Source organism: Coregonus clupeaformis, chromosome 26 (genome assembly GCF_020615455.1).
Source record: "Coregonus clupeaformis isolate EN_2021a chromosome 26, ASM2061545v1, whole genome shotgun sequence".
NCBI classification, from domain to species: domain Eukaryota; kingdom Metazoa; phylum Chordata; class Actinopteri; order Salmoniformes; family Salmonidae; genus Coregonus; species Coregonus clupeaformis.
In genome coordinates this window covers 25,191,353-25,210,184 of record NC_059217.1, presented here as the reverse complement: position 1 = coordinate 25,210,184, position 18,832 = coordinate 25,191,353, and the positions used below count along the sequence as shown (strand labels likewise).

Genomic DNA, 18,832 nt, shown 5'->3' with positions numbered 1-18,832 from the left:
GTTGGGTGTGTAAATGTGTTGGCTAACCCTTGGTATGGTTGTGCAGGTGGTTCTTAGTGAAGATGTTGATGACGCTATGAGAGCTTCCCTTGGCCAGTTCCTCCCATGGGCCTTGGCTGCTGTCCCGTGGCTGAGAGAAGGGGAGGGTGCTGAGGGCTGGGTACTTCTCTGCCGCTCTCTGGAAGTGGGAGATGGGCTGGAAGCCCTCCCACTGGGCCGCACAGAAGTCCAGTGCCACGAGACACTCTGCTGGTTTGGGGACCCTCGTTATGTGCATGCGGGGGCTCCCATTGCCCTCCGACAGGCTGCCCTCACTCAGCAGTGGGCCCTCACTGATGGAGTCACCGCTGGAGTCATGGAGCTTGGTCTTCCTCGCTACTTCAGGGTGCTCCTCCGGCCGCTTATGGGAGCCGAGGCCTGGGGCTGTCTGGGGCCTGCTGCCTGAAGCAGTGGCCCCGTCTCTCTGCTCTCTGAAGCTGTGCGGGTTGCCTACCCCTGGGAGAGCTCCGTCGTATGAGCTCTGGCCAGCACTCAGGAGCCTCTGGATCCTCAGGGCCAGCTCGTCAGCAGCGTCAGCGCTCTCTCTGACCGATGGGCTCACAGGCTTGGCCCAGCAGCAGTCGTCTTGAGGCTGAAAGATGGGTCAGACCGGTAACATCCATGTCCCTTGCACAGCCATAGTTGATCCCTGCCCCAGCCAGTTTCCGCGCTTCACTCTCTATGCGGGTGGACATGGATGCAGCTGTGGCTTTCAGGGCCTCAATGCGGTTCATCTTGGTTTTGATGGCTGCTCCTGTGAGAGTGGAGTGCTGAGGCCTGGCTGGAGGGCTGGTTCCCCTCCCCCCAGAGCCCCCTCCTGTTTCCAGGCCCAGGAGCTGGGAGAAAAGCTTGTCTGTGGGGGGAGCCAGAGCACTGGAGGGTCTGACTGCAGGACTCAGACGGTCTGGCTGCAGCCACAATGGAACTCCCAGTCCCACTTCATTCCTACAGGAGAAAGAGAGTGGAGGATTGGTATTCAAATATACATTTTCTGTTACTTAAACAAAGGGCTTGGAAACACTCAAAATATTGTTTTATGGATTCACAAAGTCCTTTAGTATATGGACCCATAACAACTTTTAGTACAAAGCAACACTGTCCATAGGAGACTATGTCAAAGGTTTACAAGGATTTAAGACATCTAAATATGCAGGAAGCCATTAAAATATGTGGCTTGTACTGTCTAACCATGACCTTCTGAGAGCAACCTTTGTGTTAACTATATAAGCAAACTAAATTATGGGCCTAGGATCAACTCAAGATTCCAAGAACTGTATAGCAACTCAAGAGTTTATGAACATATGCAGATGACAGTTACATACCGTAATGTTTACCCTACGCGAGGACCAGACAAATATTTACACAGCCATCTGAAGTTATAACTGTTGCATCTAAACTAGCACTGGAAGTGCCCTATTTTATGGTTAACCGAGCATACTAGGTAAATAAGTAATAAGGAAGTTAACTTAAAGCTGATTTACCTTTCTTGTACCTTATTTGTGGAACAATCTTCAAAATGTTCTTAAATTTGATGTTCTGGTGCCTCTAGGGCAATTCAGAAAGCTGATTGAGGACCTTATTACTGATGAATGGGTTTGTTTTTTATGAGCATGTTTTTCTTTCTGCTTGCATTTTGTATTTATATTGATGTGTGTATTTTTTGTAATTTCTGTAATTCAGGGCTCATCTGTAAAAAGAGACCTTGGTCTCAGTATGACTCCATGATAAAAAATAAAGGTTAAATAAATAAAATACTCCATGTTCTGAAATGCTTCTATGGAAACAGACTGTTTAGAAACAAATAAATCCTTACTGGCTCTGTTCCTTCGCTGTGAGGAAGTAATATGGCTCTATGCTTTGTTTTGGGCCTCTACACTAGCCAGTGCTAGTGGAAAAGGTAACATATAAGCTGTAATGTGTGTTTGTGTTTTACTGAGGTGTGTGTGTGCTGACCTGGAGAGTGGAGGGGGATGTGGCTCAGACAGAGACAGGTCACTGCTAGAGGAGGCACTATGGGGTCTCTCCTGCCTCTTGTTCTCCTTGTCCGACTCCCCGGATGGCTGGTATAGGGGCCTCTGCTAAAGGAGAACACACCACAAATAACTCGCAGCTAGTTTCACTCACCACAGGAGGTGTCATTTCCTAAAGGCAACTTGACTACATTAAATATGAGCAATAGCATTATATGTCCAGAGTTACACTGAGGGTTATTCTACATGTCACCATTTCACATATTTGCCCTTTACATAACAAGGGCAGCTATGAATTACATTTGACACACCATACCATGCTCTGCACCCCCATTTTCACTAAAGCTTGCCATGTGAGTAATGGGACAGTGAGAGCTTCATCCCCACTACAACTAAAGATGCCTTTACCTGGTGGATGACTGTGGTAGCAGCTGGCTGTGTCTGGGAAGGCAGAGGTTCCTCTTCTAGCTCAGCCTGTTCCAGTAGTAGTTTGGTGTAGGTCTCCTGCAGGACTGGTACTGCAGGGCCCTTATTGGCTACCCCCTCTCTCTGCTTCCTGTAAAGCTCCTGTAGACGTTGGCTCCTCCTCTCCGCCTCCTCTCTCTGGGCCCTTCGCTCCTCCACTAGATGTCTCTTACGCTCCTCCTGTTGCCGGGTGATGTACTGGCGCACAGAGTCGGCGTCATAGTGCCTCTTCTTGGGCCCTGGTTCTGAGGGCTCTGGCTTGTTGCGCTTGGCGGGGCTGGCAGTGCGGGAGACCCGTAAGGAGGAGCCACCAGCCGTCCATGCTGTGGTTCTGGCCCTGGGCTCCGCTGGACCTCGCTCCTCTGCTCTGCGCTCCAGCTGCAGGTCGTCCAGGATGCCCTGGATGTCTACAGACAGGAGGTCTGTGTTGGGGGCTCTGTCCTCGGCTGGGCCTGCAGACAGAGGGTCTGGGGTGGGCTGGGTGGTCCTGTCCCGGCTACAGGGTCTCTCTGAGCTGCTCGGTCTGGACCGACGGTTCAGCACTGGACGGGGGTCAAAATTTGACCGAGGACGGGATCCTGGAAAAGATTTGTGACGACACAAGGGGTATTGTATTGATTGGTTACTAAATGTTATTGTGAATTGAAAGGAACATGTGTTTTGAGTGCATGGTTAGGGGGAAAATAGTGGTAGCTATTAGTGCTGTCAAAGTTAAAGCGTTACAATTAACGTCAATCTTTGCTACGCATTTAATTGCATCTCAATTCGTCAGCCAAAAGTATGTTTCCTCACAGACCATTTTAAGCGCAACACACTCTGTGCTGTTGGTCTCCTAACAGCAGCAGCAGTAGAGTGGCTGCCTCTCTTGCAGTGCTAAAACAACTATGCACGCAGCTTTGAGCAACAATTCTGAAAGAAACCGTAGAAAGTTCAACCATACACTTTCTCAGGTGTTTCTTTAAATAACAGAACACACTTCATTTGCACAGAAGTAGCTAGCTTGTTAGGCTAACGCTAGCTAACCAAACGAGAATGTTTAGAATGCCATGGCCGAATATCTCTAGATTAAACTCTGATTTTAAATCACAACAGGACATTCCATTTAGCTACTGATTTTGTGGTAGTCCTCAGGTCAAAAGATTTAACCATATGATCCCAATTCTAGTAGCAGCAGCTTGTGACTATTTCATGTTGAAGAACATGGATAAGAAGTAGTCTAGGCTAGATCTAATAGCAGTATGATATTTTACATGGACTCAGACATGGCTGATCTGTTGTTATTCAATTGTCTTAGAATATAGTTTATTTTGCGTTTTCTTCCCCTATAATTAAAATATATTATTCCTACAACACAATGTGATGCGTTTTTAATTTAAACATTTTTAATTAGGGTCAAATTTGAGATTAATCGCAGTTAACTACAGAAAACCATGCAATTAACTTGATAAATGTTTGCAATCGTTTGAAAGCCCTAGTAGCTATATCCAGATAAGACATCTACAATTATTTAAATAAATGTTCTGTCTGGAGCTCAAGTTTTAATGTCACATGCACAAGTACAGTGAAATGCCTTTCTTGCAAACTCTAACCTCAACAATGCAGAAATCAATATAGCAGTAAAAAAGAAAGACTGGCAGTACAACCCTTTAAGCAGCCTCAAAATGCTTCACTCACCCCCCCCTAGAAGAGACGACAACCTCTTTATTTATTTATATTATTTTAGCCATGCCGACTGTATGTTGTCGTGCACTGTATGCCTTTTAACATGTAATAAACAAACAAAAAAACATGACCACTACATACTGTAACACTATCCACTACTAACACGGTCTCAAAAATGTTGTGTGTTCTACCAGACCACCAACTGTCTGCTTTTTCATAGTTCTTACTGATTAGTTCTTACACTAATAATTCTATATTAAACGGATTATGGCAGTTGACAGATTATGCAATAGTCATGTAAACACCTTACTCTGTTTATCTTAAATCGGTGTAAGGTCAAAATCAAAGTAAGCATACACCAATTAAAACACCTGGTTTTCTGAGTAATCTTTCGAATTATTAGGACATGTAAACACCTTAAATCGGCGTTTCAGCTGTGTATTTGATATGACATGTGCTAGCGCCAGCCGACCGAGCCTCCCTCTTTAGCACGAGTGAAGAGTTAGGAACAACTCAATGTATGAGTCTTAGAAGTAGTTTTCACATACAAACTCTGCTTCCCAAAAATAACATGTTCACTGCGGTAGAATGTTTATTTTGATTGGAAATGTTCTTCATTCATCAGAGTGCCATCAGGTAGCCTTTTCAGATGTGTCCATGTAAACAGGATTATTAGGGGAACCGTTCTTCTTGCACAGCATGTAAATGTTTTAATTAAACTATTATATTAATCTGACTATCCACAATAATCGCATTATTGTGTGAATGAAACCATACTCTTTACTGTGTGATGTAGTGGAGGGGGAGAGGAGAGAAGGCCAAGTAGAGCAGAGATGGTTGAGGGTAGTAGATATGTCTCCCAACCCACCTGTCCTGGCCAGTCTGTCTGTGGGCTCTGGCTTTCGCTCTTGAGGCAGACGTGGAGCGGGACCCAGTACCATCTTCACCAGCTTCTGACCCTCCTGCCATGACGTGGTGCTGATCACTGCAGCAACAGGGAACACACCACGAAAACACACGGAAAGGTCATGATCGGTGTAGAGTTCTGCATTAATTACTTATGGCAGGATTGTTTATCAGACAGCAAAGACTTACAACTTAAAGCTAGAATCCGTAATTGAAACAAAGCGGTCAAACCGCCTCGGTTTTGGTGAAAAGCTGAGGGATGGGCCTGGAAAAATGTAACTTCTCAAAGTCATAGACAGCGTTATGGATGCAAGGACTGACCATCCATGATATCAAAATTAGAGTTTTAACTATGTTTTGATGCTATACAGTGTTTGTTTAGATTTACATTGTTACAAACATTGGAGTAAAACAAGCTTCTATTTTGGGTTCTGATGAGGCATTTATAAGTTATATTCTTCAAGACTTAACGGGTACATACAATTCATTTATAAGTCAAAAAATGTATGTAGCAACAGCTTATTGCCCCTTGAAAATTTATAAAATAACACCCAATACTGTTTTACTGAAGTGATATTCACGTCGCCAAAAGAGACACATAATGATGTCGTCTCGCCCAAGTATGATTGTCTTTGGAGAGAAATTCTTTAAGAGTTGCATCATGCAAATGTAATGAGTTTGGCTCAATTATGCTAAACCAAAGTTGAAAATATAAAACATTGCTTCATAAAAGGTGTCAGCCCTGCAGTGAACAAGGGATCTAACACAAAGCACAGTGTTACTGGATTCATTTTGAACAAATGGAACATTAACATTTCTAAATTCTTCCTTGACTTTGAAAAACATAGCCTACTGATTTGCTCTACAAAGCAGGGGCTGGTGTTAGGCCAGCAGCTCTTTCTGTTTGGTAAAGGAGCTGAACTTGATCATAGATTTCAGTGGGCTATTTTTGTTGAGCGGGCTGCGAGCAGAGTCCAGTAGCAGGATGACCGAGTAAGACTAGGCTAAACCACACTCATCTCACTTTCCACTGCACTGGGAAGAACACACACACACAGAGACAGACAGACAGACAGAGCGACAGAGCGACAGAGCGAGAAAGAGAAAGGAATTGGCCCAGTACAGGGTGGCTGTTCTCAGCTGTCAGCGAGTTGGTATGCCCAGCCCAGCAGAACTGCGCCGCATCTGCATTCCAGCTACAGTGTGCATCTAAGCTACGGCTTGCTTGCAATCAGCATGCGATACATTCTGGACATTCCTTTGCAGATAAGGGACTTAATGGTGACTTACAAACAGAGCTCCCGAGTGGCGCAGCGGTCTAAGGCACTGCATCTCAGTGCTTGAGGCGTCACTACAGACCCCCTGGTTCGATTCCAGGCTGTATCACAACTGGCCGTGATTGGGAGTCCCATAGGGCGGCGCACAATTGGCCCAGCGTCGTCCGGGTTTGGCCGGTGTAGGCCGTCATTGTAAATAAGAATTTGTTCTTAACTGACTTGCTTAGTTAAATAAAGGTTAAATAAAATAAATAAATAAATAAGAGGCCTGTTGACTAGCACACAGTTAAGAAAGGCCTACTGTGGTACGGGCCTGCCAGATGTATTCACTATACGCCTGCTCAGGTTCAGTGTGCATACCATACCGCACAGTAACTGATTAACCAAAATAAATGTGAGAGGATTCCCAGTTTGTGAAAGACCCCTTGGCTTTGTGATGTATTATCACCTACACACACAATATTGGAGGAACTTTCACGTCTTCTATTGAATGCATAGAACCAGGATGAGTAAGCACGAGAGACAGAGGGAGGGGGAGAAATGAAAAGAGATCCAACCTAGCTTGGTCTCCGGGTCGGGAATAGAAGCTGATTTATGGACTTTCCTCACAGGCTTGGATGGCTTCCTTTCCTTAGCCTTCTCTGTGGGTCGCTGCTTGGGCTTGGTGCTCTCTAAGACGGGGAGAAAGGATACGACATGACAGTTTGAACACCAAAGAGGGAAAAATAACAGAACTATCACATTTCTAAAAAGTTAGTAGCTTCCTGAAAAACATCTGAATGCAAAACAAAGCAATTGAACATGAAGCTTGTGGACTGTGTCAGTGTAAAGGAGGAAGCAGAGAACTTTGGCATCAAAACCTGTGTGGAAGCCCAGGAATCAGCAGAGAGCCAGGGAGGCCAAAGAAAATACAACAATGTTTCTTCAAACAGTCATACAAAACGGCAGGGAAACGTGCAGTGCTGCAGTTGTGGCAAAATGCCTGGAAAGTCTGCTGCAGCAAAAACCTCACCTATTACATTTAGTTATCCTCAATGTAATAGAGGACACTCAGATTTCTTTTTCTCAACATCATCCTTGTCCCAAATAGGATGGTTGATTATTTCTTAAAAGAAAACAGCTGACTGGGATAGGTAAAATAGCGCTTAGTCTTCCTGAAAATACTGGAGCGTATCTAATGCCATCTAATTTCCAGGGCAGTTTCAATGGCAGACCAGCATTTAAGCACAGGAGCTGGAAACCGGAACGTCAAATACATTTATAGCCTAGTATTACAGGGTTTTTCTGGATCAAAACGGGGCTTAGGTGTTGGGCGTGGCAATGGGTGTGGTCAGCCAATCTGAATGGCCCTGGACAATAATATTTTAAGAGGCCTCCATCTTTACCAATTTCATGCAATTCTACATGTTCTGCCTTGGAGCTGAAAATATCTTGCAGTTTTAAAGCTAATTTCCTGCAATTCTATGCATTTTGCCATGGCCAATGCTGTGTTCTTCTGCTCAAACATAAAATCAAGCCTCTTGAATTCAGTTCTCAGAATTGTTAGTTCTCAAAGATTATATAGGTCCATCATCTTTTCTACATACTTTATATCCGTTTTTAGTCATTTAAGTAAAACACTGAAAGCATTTTTCCATCCCAAAGTTTGGACTTAGGCAGCCCGAAAAAAAACACTTAAACTTTACAGACTACGATTTTAGCAGTCTTATGCCACGATTTTCCAGTCCCAGACAAAATGTCCATGTCGTGGGAAATTCTTAGGTCGTAAATGATTGTCGGACGTCTTGGCTCATTCAGTGTGACAGGGTTTAGGTCTGACGATTAAGTACAACGATGTGCGGTCGTAGGCTCTGAAAAAGTTCTGGCAGAGTCCGAATTTTTGTTTCCTTTATCTTTTAGTGTGGTTGGTGTTACGAGACGATCCCAGTGACTGACCAATAGGAACATGCCCAGCACTGAGTATGCACACAATAATATGATTATTGTGAATAGCAAATTAATATAATAGTTCGATAGTTTGTTTACATGCTGTGCAAAAATAACGATTTCCCTAATAATCTTGTTTACATGACACATTTGAAATCAGGCTACCTGATGGGATTTTGAAAAATGAACAACATTTGCAATCAAAATAAATGTTCTACGACAGCGACCATGTTATCCATTCGGACCTTTGCCACCATGAAATCTATGTGATCAGATCTTCTCAAATAATACTTGAGCACCCCTGGACTACGCTGTCCATTTGATGCCCTTTTCCAATGTACAGCCACTATGACGTCAACAGCCCATTGATTCTATTGAGCGGTGATGAGCTGGCAGTTCAACTCCACAGTCCTTTTAGTCACTCCCTACAACTTTATCAATAACGCCTGTTAACTACAGGGGTCATTATGTAAGCTTAGCTAACAGCATAGGGTGTGTTCTTTGATTGGTCATCTACCACTCAGTGCTCACCTGAGAGCTGGCGAGACAGGTCTCTGCTCAGGTTGTGGAACTCCTCCTCTCGCCACACTTTACCATCAGGAGTGCAGCTCTTGTTCTCACTCCTGTTGAAACCTGATAAGAACATAAGATTTGGTTTGAAGGAATTAAGTAATCAGATTTTTGCATCCAGTGCAACTGGAGATCAACTTTCTCTATCCAGTGGGCATTACCTTTGTATATAGGTGCCAGAGGTGCGGCTGCCACTTTGCGTATTTTAGCCGTGGTGGTGGTGGTGGTCTCTACAGCGCCAGCGACGCCCACAGGCTGCTCCAGGTACCCCAGCAACCCATCTCTGTCAGCAGCCTCCAGGTGCTCTCTCTGCCTGCGGATCGTCTCCTTTAGCTTCTCCAGCTTGTCGTCAGGCTGCCTCCGCCTCAGGTTCTCCAGCCTCTGGGAGGCCGAGCCAGGGCTTGAGGAAACAGAGGTCTCTGCTGGGGGTGGGGCCGGGCCCTCCAGGGTGTGTGCTTTGGGCCTGTCCTCCAGGCCCCCCTCCTGGTCTCTGGCTGCAGCAGTGTGGCCTGGGGGCAGCAGGGCGTCCAGCGCGGGACGGTCGTTGAGGTAACGCACCACGGTGCTGTCCAGAGCAGACGAGTGTGTGCTGTCCAGGTCTCTACGAGTCTGCTGGTCTCGCTTGTCGCTCTGGTAAACCAGCTGGCTGAGACAGGAGTCCGGGGGAGGGGGGGCGGCAACCTCCGACTGCAGACTGTGGGCCTCCAGCTGGGAGAAGGTCAGGGGTGTTGGGGTTGCTTCCCTGGGGGGGGCATATAGGCTAGTTGTTATTTAGACAAAACCCAAAACAGGTTATTCTATTTGAATGGGATGTGTCAAGATCACATGGCTTTGAATGGTGGCCTTATGTGCAAAGACCTACACATGTACTTGTGGTGTTTATTTGTCTAAAAGGGCTGTTTAGAAGTAGCCACTTAATGACCATTTCTGACAGCAGGTCTTACAGGATTACAGACAGGGACTAAAAACACAACATTTTGCACTGTATCATCACACAACCTCAACTCAGTTGCAGCATACATTAGTAAACATGGTAGAAATATCCTTCAGATTAGACTTTCTTTTACTTTTCAGAAAAATCAGAGTGTTTTAACAGTGCATACCTATAAGACGCCAGAGGCTCCTTAAACTCAACACAGTTGTTCCTACGGACGTTGCTGTCCTGTGTGGTGTTCCTCAGGGGGCTGCGGGAGCTCTTGTCTGGGCTCCGATGACTCCTCGTTCTGGACTTGGAGGTTCCGCCTGCCTGAGAGCAGTCCTCTGTACGCCGCCCATCTGAGTCAGGAGAGAGAGAGGGTTAAAATTCCTGCAAACTAACCTTGCAATGCAAAGTAATGATGATGCCTGCTGCTGTTTGAGGGAGAACCTTGTGCTGTAAATAGTAACCATGGCTTACAAGGATGAGAAATATCATTGTGTGCCTCACCTCTGCGGCTCACTTTCCTGGTGGCGCCCCCGGAGCTTTTCTTTGTATCCATTACGGAATCCAGCAGAACCCCAGAGCCAGGAGCAGCCTCCAGGCGCTTCTCAATGTGCCGCAACTGCAGGGAAAACAAAAGCGCCTGACTCAGATACAGAACAAAAACTCAAGTCAGAGCCCAGACAGACACTTAAAATACCACAGCCCATGTGTCATTGCATTAAGGGGTGAGTCTCCACAAATAGAAAAACTGTAAAATCATTAGACAACATTGTTAATATGGGTTTACTTACAGCAGCTTTGGTCTGATTCAGACTTTTCCATGCAGCTGACAGCTCTGAGGGGAGAAAGGCATTTCAATTAAAAGAAAAACAGCAACACAAAAAGGTAAACAAAGCCTTTGCAGCCCCATAGACACATTGAGGTAACATGAAGAGGTATCCCTCGTCCTTATTTCTTCAGTGTGGCAGACAGTAGAATGTTGCACTGATAGAAGGATGGTAATAGCATCAGAGACATTAAGAAGCTGACCTCTCCTGTTGTCCTGCCCAGTAGTCTTCAGTTAGAATAGTAGAAGACAGTAGTGAAGTTAGAAGAAATACTTGATCAACTTTAAGACAATTATCTGATAAATAAATACAGTTCACATAGTGGCTGTAAGTGAGAAATAGGAACCTAATGTCAGCAGCAGTACTTTTATGCTGCCATCTATCCAGGAAAAACAGAGTACAAACCGCCTGAGCAGAAACACATTGAAGCCAAACACTGCATTAATGCTACTTGCAGGCAGGCAAAGAATCTAAGTGACTGGGACAAGCACCTCTACCCAGCATCTGCAGTGGGTCAAAAAAGGAGTGATTACACATACATACATGTGTATAGTAGAAATAAATAACCAATTAATCTTTCATGACAGACTGCTGACTCAAGAGCTGTTGCACTTCCATTTAAAGAGCTGTTGTACTACCATTCCAACCGGTTCTACAGCAAATACCTAACAAGGTTTCCTTATGACGAGATAGGAACATAAGCAAGAAAAAGATATGTCTGTGGGTGTATTATGTATACAATTTGTGGAGGGGAGAAAAAAAAACAGTCTTTAAGTAGGGTGACAGTAGAATCAATGTATTCCCCTCCAATGTTGAGATGTGGTTAAATAAAGCAATGATGGTCCATTTACCTAGCTATTTGTTCTTAGGAAAAAACAGGGCATTCTGGAATCTCATATTTCACACTCCATGCATTCCTCTCATGTCATCGCAGTTTACTCATAATAAAAAGATAGAATTAGGAATAATAGGCTCTCTATTTAATAAACAACAGTTCAGGCTGGCAATGATGACTATTGCAAATAATAGGCTCTATTTAATAAACAACAGTTCAGGCTGGCATGGATGACTATTGCAAATAATAGGCTCTCTTATTTAATAAACAACAGTTCAGGCTGGCATGGATGACTATTGCAAATGTTATGTAACCATCTACCTCGCAGCAAGCACTTTTGATAGTCTGGCTGCAAAACCAATAACAGCCACAAATCAGTGTGTTCAATAAAATATGAGGTCTGCTCCAACATGTACTGGAAAAGATGTCCCACTGGAGATCAACGTTCACTACAGACATAGCAAATTATCAGACAGTGTAGGCAAAAATAAAGGCTTGAAATGCACCAATTTGTCAAAATTAAATGTAAAATTAGAGTTCAAGCTACAGTTTCAGTGTTTTTACATTTTAAAAGACATTATCATAAACAGTTACTACAGTAAATCTGCCAAATAATTTTCTACAAAAGCAGAACAGCTGAGAAGTGAGGTGTGGCTCCCAACAAAGTTAAATCAACTTGGCTAGTTAGCGAGCAGCCGATTAAACGCAACTCCACGATACATTTGGTGAATAATTATTCACAGAAACTGTCGCGTATTACAGTTTGAAGCACAACATCGGTTGCCTGCAAGTCGTTCTCATTGCAGGAGCGGAAAGAATTTGAAACTAGTCAAGAAAAGCTGACACCCCAGTGAATAGTTTACTAGTTGTAGCTAGCTAACTAGTTTGGTAAGATTGCTAACTAGTTAACGTTACCTAACTAACTGATGATTTGCCCATGGGGATTTACATCACAAATCGTAGACATTTTTATATTTAATCGTAAAACTCTATTCGGTAGCTATGAGGATGATTGTTCTGTGGGCTACGGACTGGCTAACGTTAGCTAGCAAACATCCCCTGCTACTAGCTAAAACAGTGACAGCAAGCTAACACCGCTAACTAGCTATCAAACTTTACTAACGCAATGTTCGCTAGTGAGTATCTTAACGTTAGGTAACTTTGTAGTTAGAATACTAACGACAGTTTGGGGCTTCGGTTAGAGGTACATTTGCACAACTTCTAAAATATGCCAATCGTGGCTACATACCGGTCCGGGTGACGCTCTAAACTAGATGTCCATAGCTAGTGATGATGGTAATTTCTTGACGATGGTCATAAAATCAGGCAACTTTTCCAAAACCGGCCAAGGCCGCTGCTACTGTTACAGTAGCTAGCCCACTGTCCGTTTTTTGCCAGCTATTAAGCTAATTTGCTGTCGCCTCTTATCAATGCCTCAGGCTTGGAGAGTTTGGTTTTAGGCTTTTATTAATAATTAGCTAACCGGCTTCCAGGTTGTCGTTTCCCGGTTACAGTGCTGATATTCCCCAGCAGTTATGAGTTAATTAGACTGTCCGCCATTGACAAAATAACAACAGGAAACTGGTGACGTGTAAACTCGCGGGAGGCGGAAACGTGACTTCACAAAACAAGGCTGGAGCCGTCCTCACTGTGGAGCCCAGAGGGGTTGTGTCACTAGTTACTGCTGCCACAAAATTGAAATTGGCTATATATAATTTTTGCTTTTTGGTATTAAATTAAGGTTAGGATTAGGCATAAGGTTAGCAGTGTGGTTATGGTTAGGGGTAGGTTTAAAATAAGATTTTAGGAAGATAAATTGTAGAAACAGGCGGGTTTTAGCCATTATTATGATCCTCCGATCACTCCAACTTGATGATCTTTCAAACAGGGTTTTCTTTGTTTGGGCCAATGGCATCTACCTGAGCACATGGCATGTGGTAATAGCCTGCAATTCACACCTCCCATGTAGATGGTGACTATTAGCATAATATAAACGCAACAATTTCAACGATTTTACTGAGTTACAGTTCATATAAGGAAAGTAAAATAAATTATTTAGGCCCTAATTTATGGATTTCACATGTCTGGGCAGGGGCGCAGCCATGGGTAGGCCTGGGAGGGCATAGGCCCACGTAGAAGAACAGCGCCGGGAAGATGGCTGCCGTTTTACAGCCCTCTAACCAATTGTACTACTATGTGTGTTTTTCCGCGTTATTTGTAATTTATTTTGTACATAATGTTTCTGCCATCGTCTCTTATAACCAAAAAGAGCTTCTGGATATCAGGACAGCGATTACTCACCTCGCATTGGACAAATATTTTTTCTTCAACGAGGCGGTCGCGAAGGATATCCTACAGACACCCGACAAGGCCCAGATCCCCATCATTCGCGTGAGGAAAAGACGGAGATATCGCGGACGCAGATCCGGGTGCCTTGTAAGGATCCGACGGCGAGCGAGTAAACTGCCTCTCCCATCAATCCTACTAGCCAACGTTCAATCTTTTGAGAATAAAATGGACGAGTTAAGATTACGGTTATCCTACCAACGGGACATTAAAAACTGTAATATCTTATGTTTCACGGAGTCGTGGCTGAACGACAACAATGATAACATTCAGCTAGCAGGCTATACGCTACATCGGCAGGACAGAACGCCTGACTCTGGTAAGACAAGGGGCGGCGGTCTGTGTATATTTGTAAACAACAGCTGGTGCACAAAATCAAATACTAAGGAAGTCTCGAGGTTTTGCTCGCCTGAGGTAGAGTATCTTATGATAAGCTGTAGACCACACTATTTACCAAGAGAGTTTTCATCTATATTTTTCATAGCTGTCTATTTACCACCACAAACCAATGCTGGCATTAAGATTGCTCTGAATGAGTTGTACAAGGCCATTAATCAACAGGAAAACGCTCATCCAGATGCAGCGCTCCTAGTGGCCGGGGACTTTAATGCAGGGAAACTTAAATCCGTTCTACCTAATTTCTACCAGCATGTTAAATATGCAACCAGAGGGAAAAAAAAACTCTAGACCACCTTTACTCCACACACAGAGACGCATACAAAGCTCTCCCTCGCCCTCCATTTGGCAAATCTGACCATAACTCTATCCCTCCTGATTCCTGCTTATAAGCAAAAACTGAAGCAGGAAGCACCAGTGATTCGGTTAATAAAAAAGTGGTCAGATGACGCAGATGCTAAGCTACAGGACTGTTTTGCTAGCACAGACTGGAACATGTTCCGGGATTCTTCAGACAGCATTGAGGAGTACACCACATCAGTCACTGGCTTCATCAATAAGTGCATCGATGATGTCGTCCCCACAGTGACCGTATGTACATACCCCAACCAGAAGCCATGGATTACAGGAAACATCCACACTGAGCTAAAGGGTAGAGCTGCCGCTTTCAAGGAACGGGACTCTAACCTGGGACGCTTATAAGAAATCCCGCTATGACCTCCGACGAACCATCAAACAGGCAAAGAGTCAATACAGGTCTAAGATTGAATCATACTACACTGGCTCTGACGCTCGTCGGATGTGGCAGGGGCTTGAAAACTATTACAGACTACAAAGGGAAGCACAGCCGCGAGCTGCCCAGTGACACAAGCCTACCAGACGAGCTAAACCACTTCTATGCTCGCCGAGGCAAGCAACACTGAAGCATGCACGAGAGCACCAGCTGTTCCGGATGACTATGTGATCACGCTCTCCGTAGCCGATGTGAGTAAGACTTTTAAGCAGGTCAACATTCACAAGGCCGCAGGGCCAGACGGATTACCAGGACGTGTACTCCGAGCATGTGCTGACCAACTGGCAAGTGTCTTCACTGACATTTTCAACATGTCCCTGACTGAGTCTGTAATACCAACATGTTTCAAGCAGACCACCATAGTCCCCGTGCCCAATAACTCTAAGATAACCTGCCTAAATGACTACCGACCCGTAGCACTGACGTCTGTAGCCATGAAGTGCTTTGAAAGACTGGTCATGGCTCACATCAACAGCATAATCCCAGAAACCCTAGACCCACTCCAATTTGCATACCGCCCCAACAGATCCACAGATGATGCAATCTCTATCGCACTCCACACTGCCCTTTCCCACCTGGACAAGAGGAACACCTACGTGAGAATGCTATTCATTGACTACAGCTCAGCATTCAACACCATAGTGCCCTCTAAGCTCATCACTAAGCTAAGGATCCTGGGACTAAACACCTCCCTCTGCAACTGGATCCTGGACTTCCTGACGGGCCGCCCCCAGGTGGTAAGGGTAGGTAACAACACATCTGCCACACTGATCCTCAACACGGGGGCCCCTCAGGGGTGCGTGCTCATTCCCCTCCTGTACTCTCTGTTCGACTCCAACACCATCATTAAGTTTGCCGACGACACAACAGTGGTAGGCCTGATCACCGACAACGATGAGACAGCCTATAGGGAGGAGGTCAGAGATCTGGCCGTGTGGTGCCAGGACAACAACCTCTCCCTCAACGTGACCAAGACAAAGGAGATGATTGTGGACTACAGGAAAAAAAAGAGGACTGAGCACGCCCCCATTCTCATCGACGGGCTGTAGTGGAACAGGTTGAGAGCTTCAAGTTCCTTGGTGTCCACATCACCAACGAACTATCATGGTCCAAACACACCAAGACAGTCGTGAAGAGGGCACGACAAAGCCTATTCCCCCTCAGGAGACTAAAAGATTTGGCATGGGTCCTCAGATCCTCAAAAAAATTCTACAGCTGCACCATCGAGACATCCTGACTGGTTGCATCACCGCCTGGTATGGCAACTGCTTGGCCTCTGACCGCAAGGCACTACAGAGGGTAGTGCGTACAGCCCAGTACATCACTGGGGCAAAGCTCCCTGCCATTCAGGACCTCTATACCAGGCGGTGTCAGAGGAAAGCCCTCAAAATTGTCAAAGACTCCAGCCACCCTAGTCATAGACTGTTCTCTCTGCTACCGCACGGGCAAGCGGTACCGGAGTGCCAAGTCTAGGTCCAAAAGACTTCTCAATAGCTTCTACCCCCAAGCCATAAGACTCCTGAACAGCTAATCATGGCTACCCGGACTATTTGCACTGCCCCCCCACCCCATCCTTTTTACGCTGCTGCTACTCTGTTAAGTATTTATGCATAGTCACTTTAACTCTACCCACATGTACATATTACCTCAACTACCTCAACTAGCCGGTGCCCCCGCACATTGACTCTGCAACGGTACCCCCTGTATATATAGCCTCCCTACTGTCACTTTATTTTACTGTATATATAGCCTCCCTACTGTCACTTTATTTTACTTCTGCTCTTTTTTTCTCAACACTTTTTTGTTGTTGTTTTATTCTTACTTTTTTGTTTAAAATAAATGCACTGTTGGTTAAGGGCTGTAAGTAAGCATTTCACTGTAATGTCTGCACCTGTTGTATTCGGCGCATGTGACCAATAAAATTTGATTTGATTTGATTTGATTTGGGAGCCATGCCCACCCACTGGGAGCCAGGCCCAGCCAATCAGAATGAGTTTTCCCCCACAAGTGGGCTTTATTACAGACAAAAATACTCCTCAGTTTCCTCAGCTGTCTCAGCTGGTCTCAGACGAACCTGCAGTTGAAGAAGCCGGATGTGGAGGCCCTGGTTTGGTTACACATGGTCTGCGCTTCTGAGGCCGGTTGGACGTACTGCCAAATTCTCTAAAACTACGTTGGAGGCGGCTTATGGTAGAGAATTCTCTGGCAACAGCTCTGGTGGACATTCCTGCAGTCAGCATGCCAGTTGCACGCTCACTCAAAACTTGAGACATCTGTAGCATTGTGTTGTGTGACAAAACTGCACATTTTAGTGGCCATTTTCTGTCCCCAGCACAAGGTGCACCTGTGTAATGATCTTGCAGTTTAATCAGCTTCTTGATATGCCACACCTGTCAAGTGGATGGATTATTTTGGCAAAGGAGGAATGCTCACTAAAAGGGATGTAAACACATTTGTGCACAACATTTGAGAGAAATAAGCTTTTTGTGCGTATGGAACATTTCTGGGATCTTTGATTTCAGCTCATGAAACATGGGACCAACACTTGTTGCGTTTATATTTTTGTTCAGTGTTTGTTGACAGTTGGGGGAAAAAAATCGGCTATGAACCCAGCGTAAATCGTCAGGATTAGCCCATTGGCTGTTGCATCGCCTCGCATGGGCAGAGGAACGCACCGAATATGGCTCTGGTGCAGCCCATAGAGATGGAAAGAGGTCTCATCTTTGTATCTGTGCAATTATGGCGCCTGTGACAGCATAGGCAGCGTCTTTCGGTGCTTCAGTTTAACTGAGGACAATAAATGGCCACTCTAAATTTGCAGTTTTGGCACAGTTTAACTGAAGTATAGCCCAGAAAGAAAATTCCTGTAGACGGCCACATAGAAGTAAAATTAGAATATTCCTAATAAGATACTTTAGCCATCACATTTGTGCACAAAACATCCATTACATTTTTCAAATAATTGGTCGCTGTGGCTTATTTTTTTTCCATCACTCACATCCAAAAATGTTAGGCCTGATTACCGACAATGATGAGACAGCCTTTGATACTGTGAACCATCAGATCCTCCTCTCCACCCTCTCCGAGTTGGGCATCTCCGGCGCTGCTCACTCTTGGATTGCGTCTTACTTGACAGGTCGCTCCTACCAGATGGTGTGGCGAGAATCTGTCTCCGCACCACGTGCTCTCACCACTGGTGTCCCCCAGGGCTCAGTTCTAGGCCATCTCCTATTCTCTCTGTACACCAAGTCACTTGGCTCTGTCATATCCTCACATGGTCTCTCCTATCATTGCTACGCAGACGACACACAATTAATTTTCTCCTTTCCCCCTTCTGATAACCAGGTGGCGAATCGCATCTCTGCATGTCTGGCAGACATATCAGTGTGGATGTCGGATCACCACCTCAAGCTGAACCTCGGCAAGACGGAGCTGCTCTTCCTCCCGGGGAAGGACTGCCCGCTCCATGATCTCGCCATCATGGTTGACAACTCCATTGTGTCCTCCTCCCAGAGTGCAAAGAACCTTGGCGTGACCCTGGACAATACCCTTTCGTTCTCCACTAACATCAAAGCGGTGACCCGATCCTGCAGGTTCATGCTCTACAACATTCGCAGAGTACGACCCTACCTTACACAGAAAGCGGCACAGGTCCTATTCCAGGCACTTGTCATCTCCCGTCTGGATTACTGCAACTCGCTGTTGGCTGGGCTCCCTGCCTGTGCCATTAAACCCCTACAACTCATCCAGAATGCCGCAGCCCGTCTGGTGTTCAACCTTCCCAAGTTCTCTCACGTCACCCCGCTCCTCCGCACACTCCACTGGCTTCCAGTTGAAGCTCGCATCTGCTACAAGACCATAATGCTTGCCTACGGAGCTGTGAGGGGAACGGCACCTC

At 45.3% G+C, this 18,832-nt stretch overlaps 1 protein-coding gene across 1 annotated transcript in view; it reads right to left on the bottom strand.

Annotated features, from left to right (window-relative positions):
• The window catches only part of LOC121540237 (centrosome-associated protein 350), a 74,122-nt gene that overhangs the window by 33,165 nt on the left and 22,125 nt on the right, over window positions 1–18,832 (bottom strand). Inside the window, 12 exon segments of the mRNA XM_045207622.1 lie at window positions 28–667; window positions 669–984; window positions 1,993–2,117; window positions 2,418–3,052; window positions 3,365–3,383; window positions 4,874–5,121; window positions 6,877–6,990; window positions 8,777–8,878; window positions 8,977–9,557; window positions 9,919–10,090; window positions 10,242–10,356; window positions 10,529–10,572. Coding sequence (XP_045063557.1) covers window positions 28–667; window positions 669–984; window positions 1,993–2,117; window positions 2,418–3,052; window positions 3,365–3,383; window positions 4,874–5,121; window positions 6,877–6,990; window positions 8,777–8,878; window positions 8,977–9,557; window positions 9,919–10,090; window positions 10,242–10,356; window positions 10,529–10,572 — 3,111 coding nt within the window.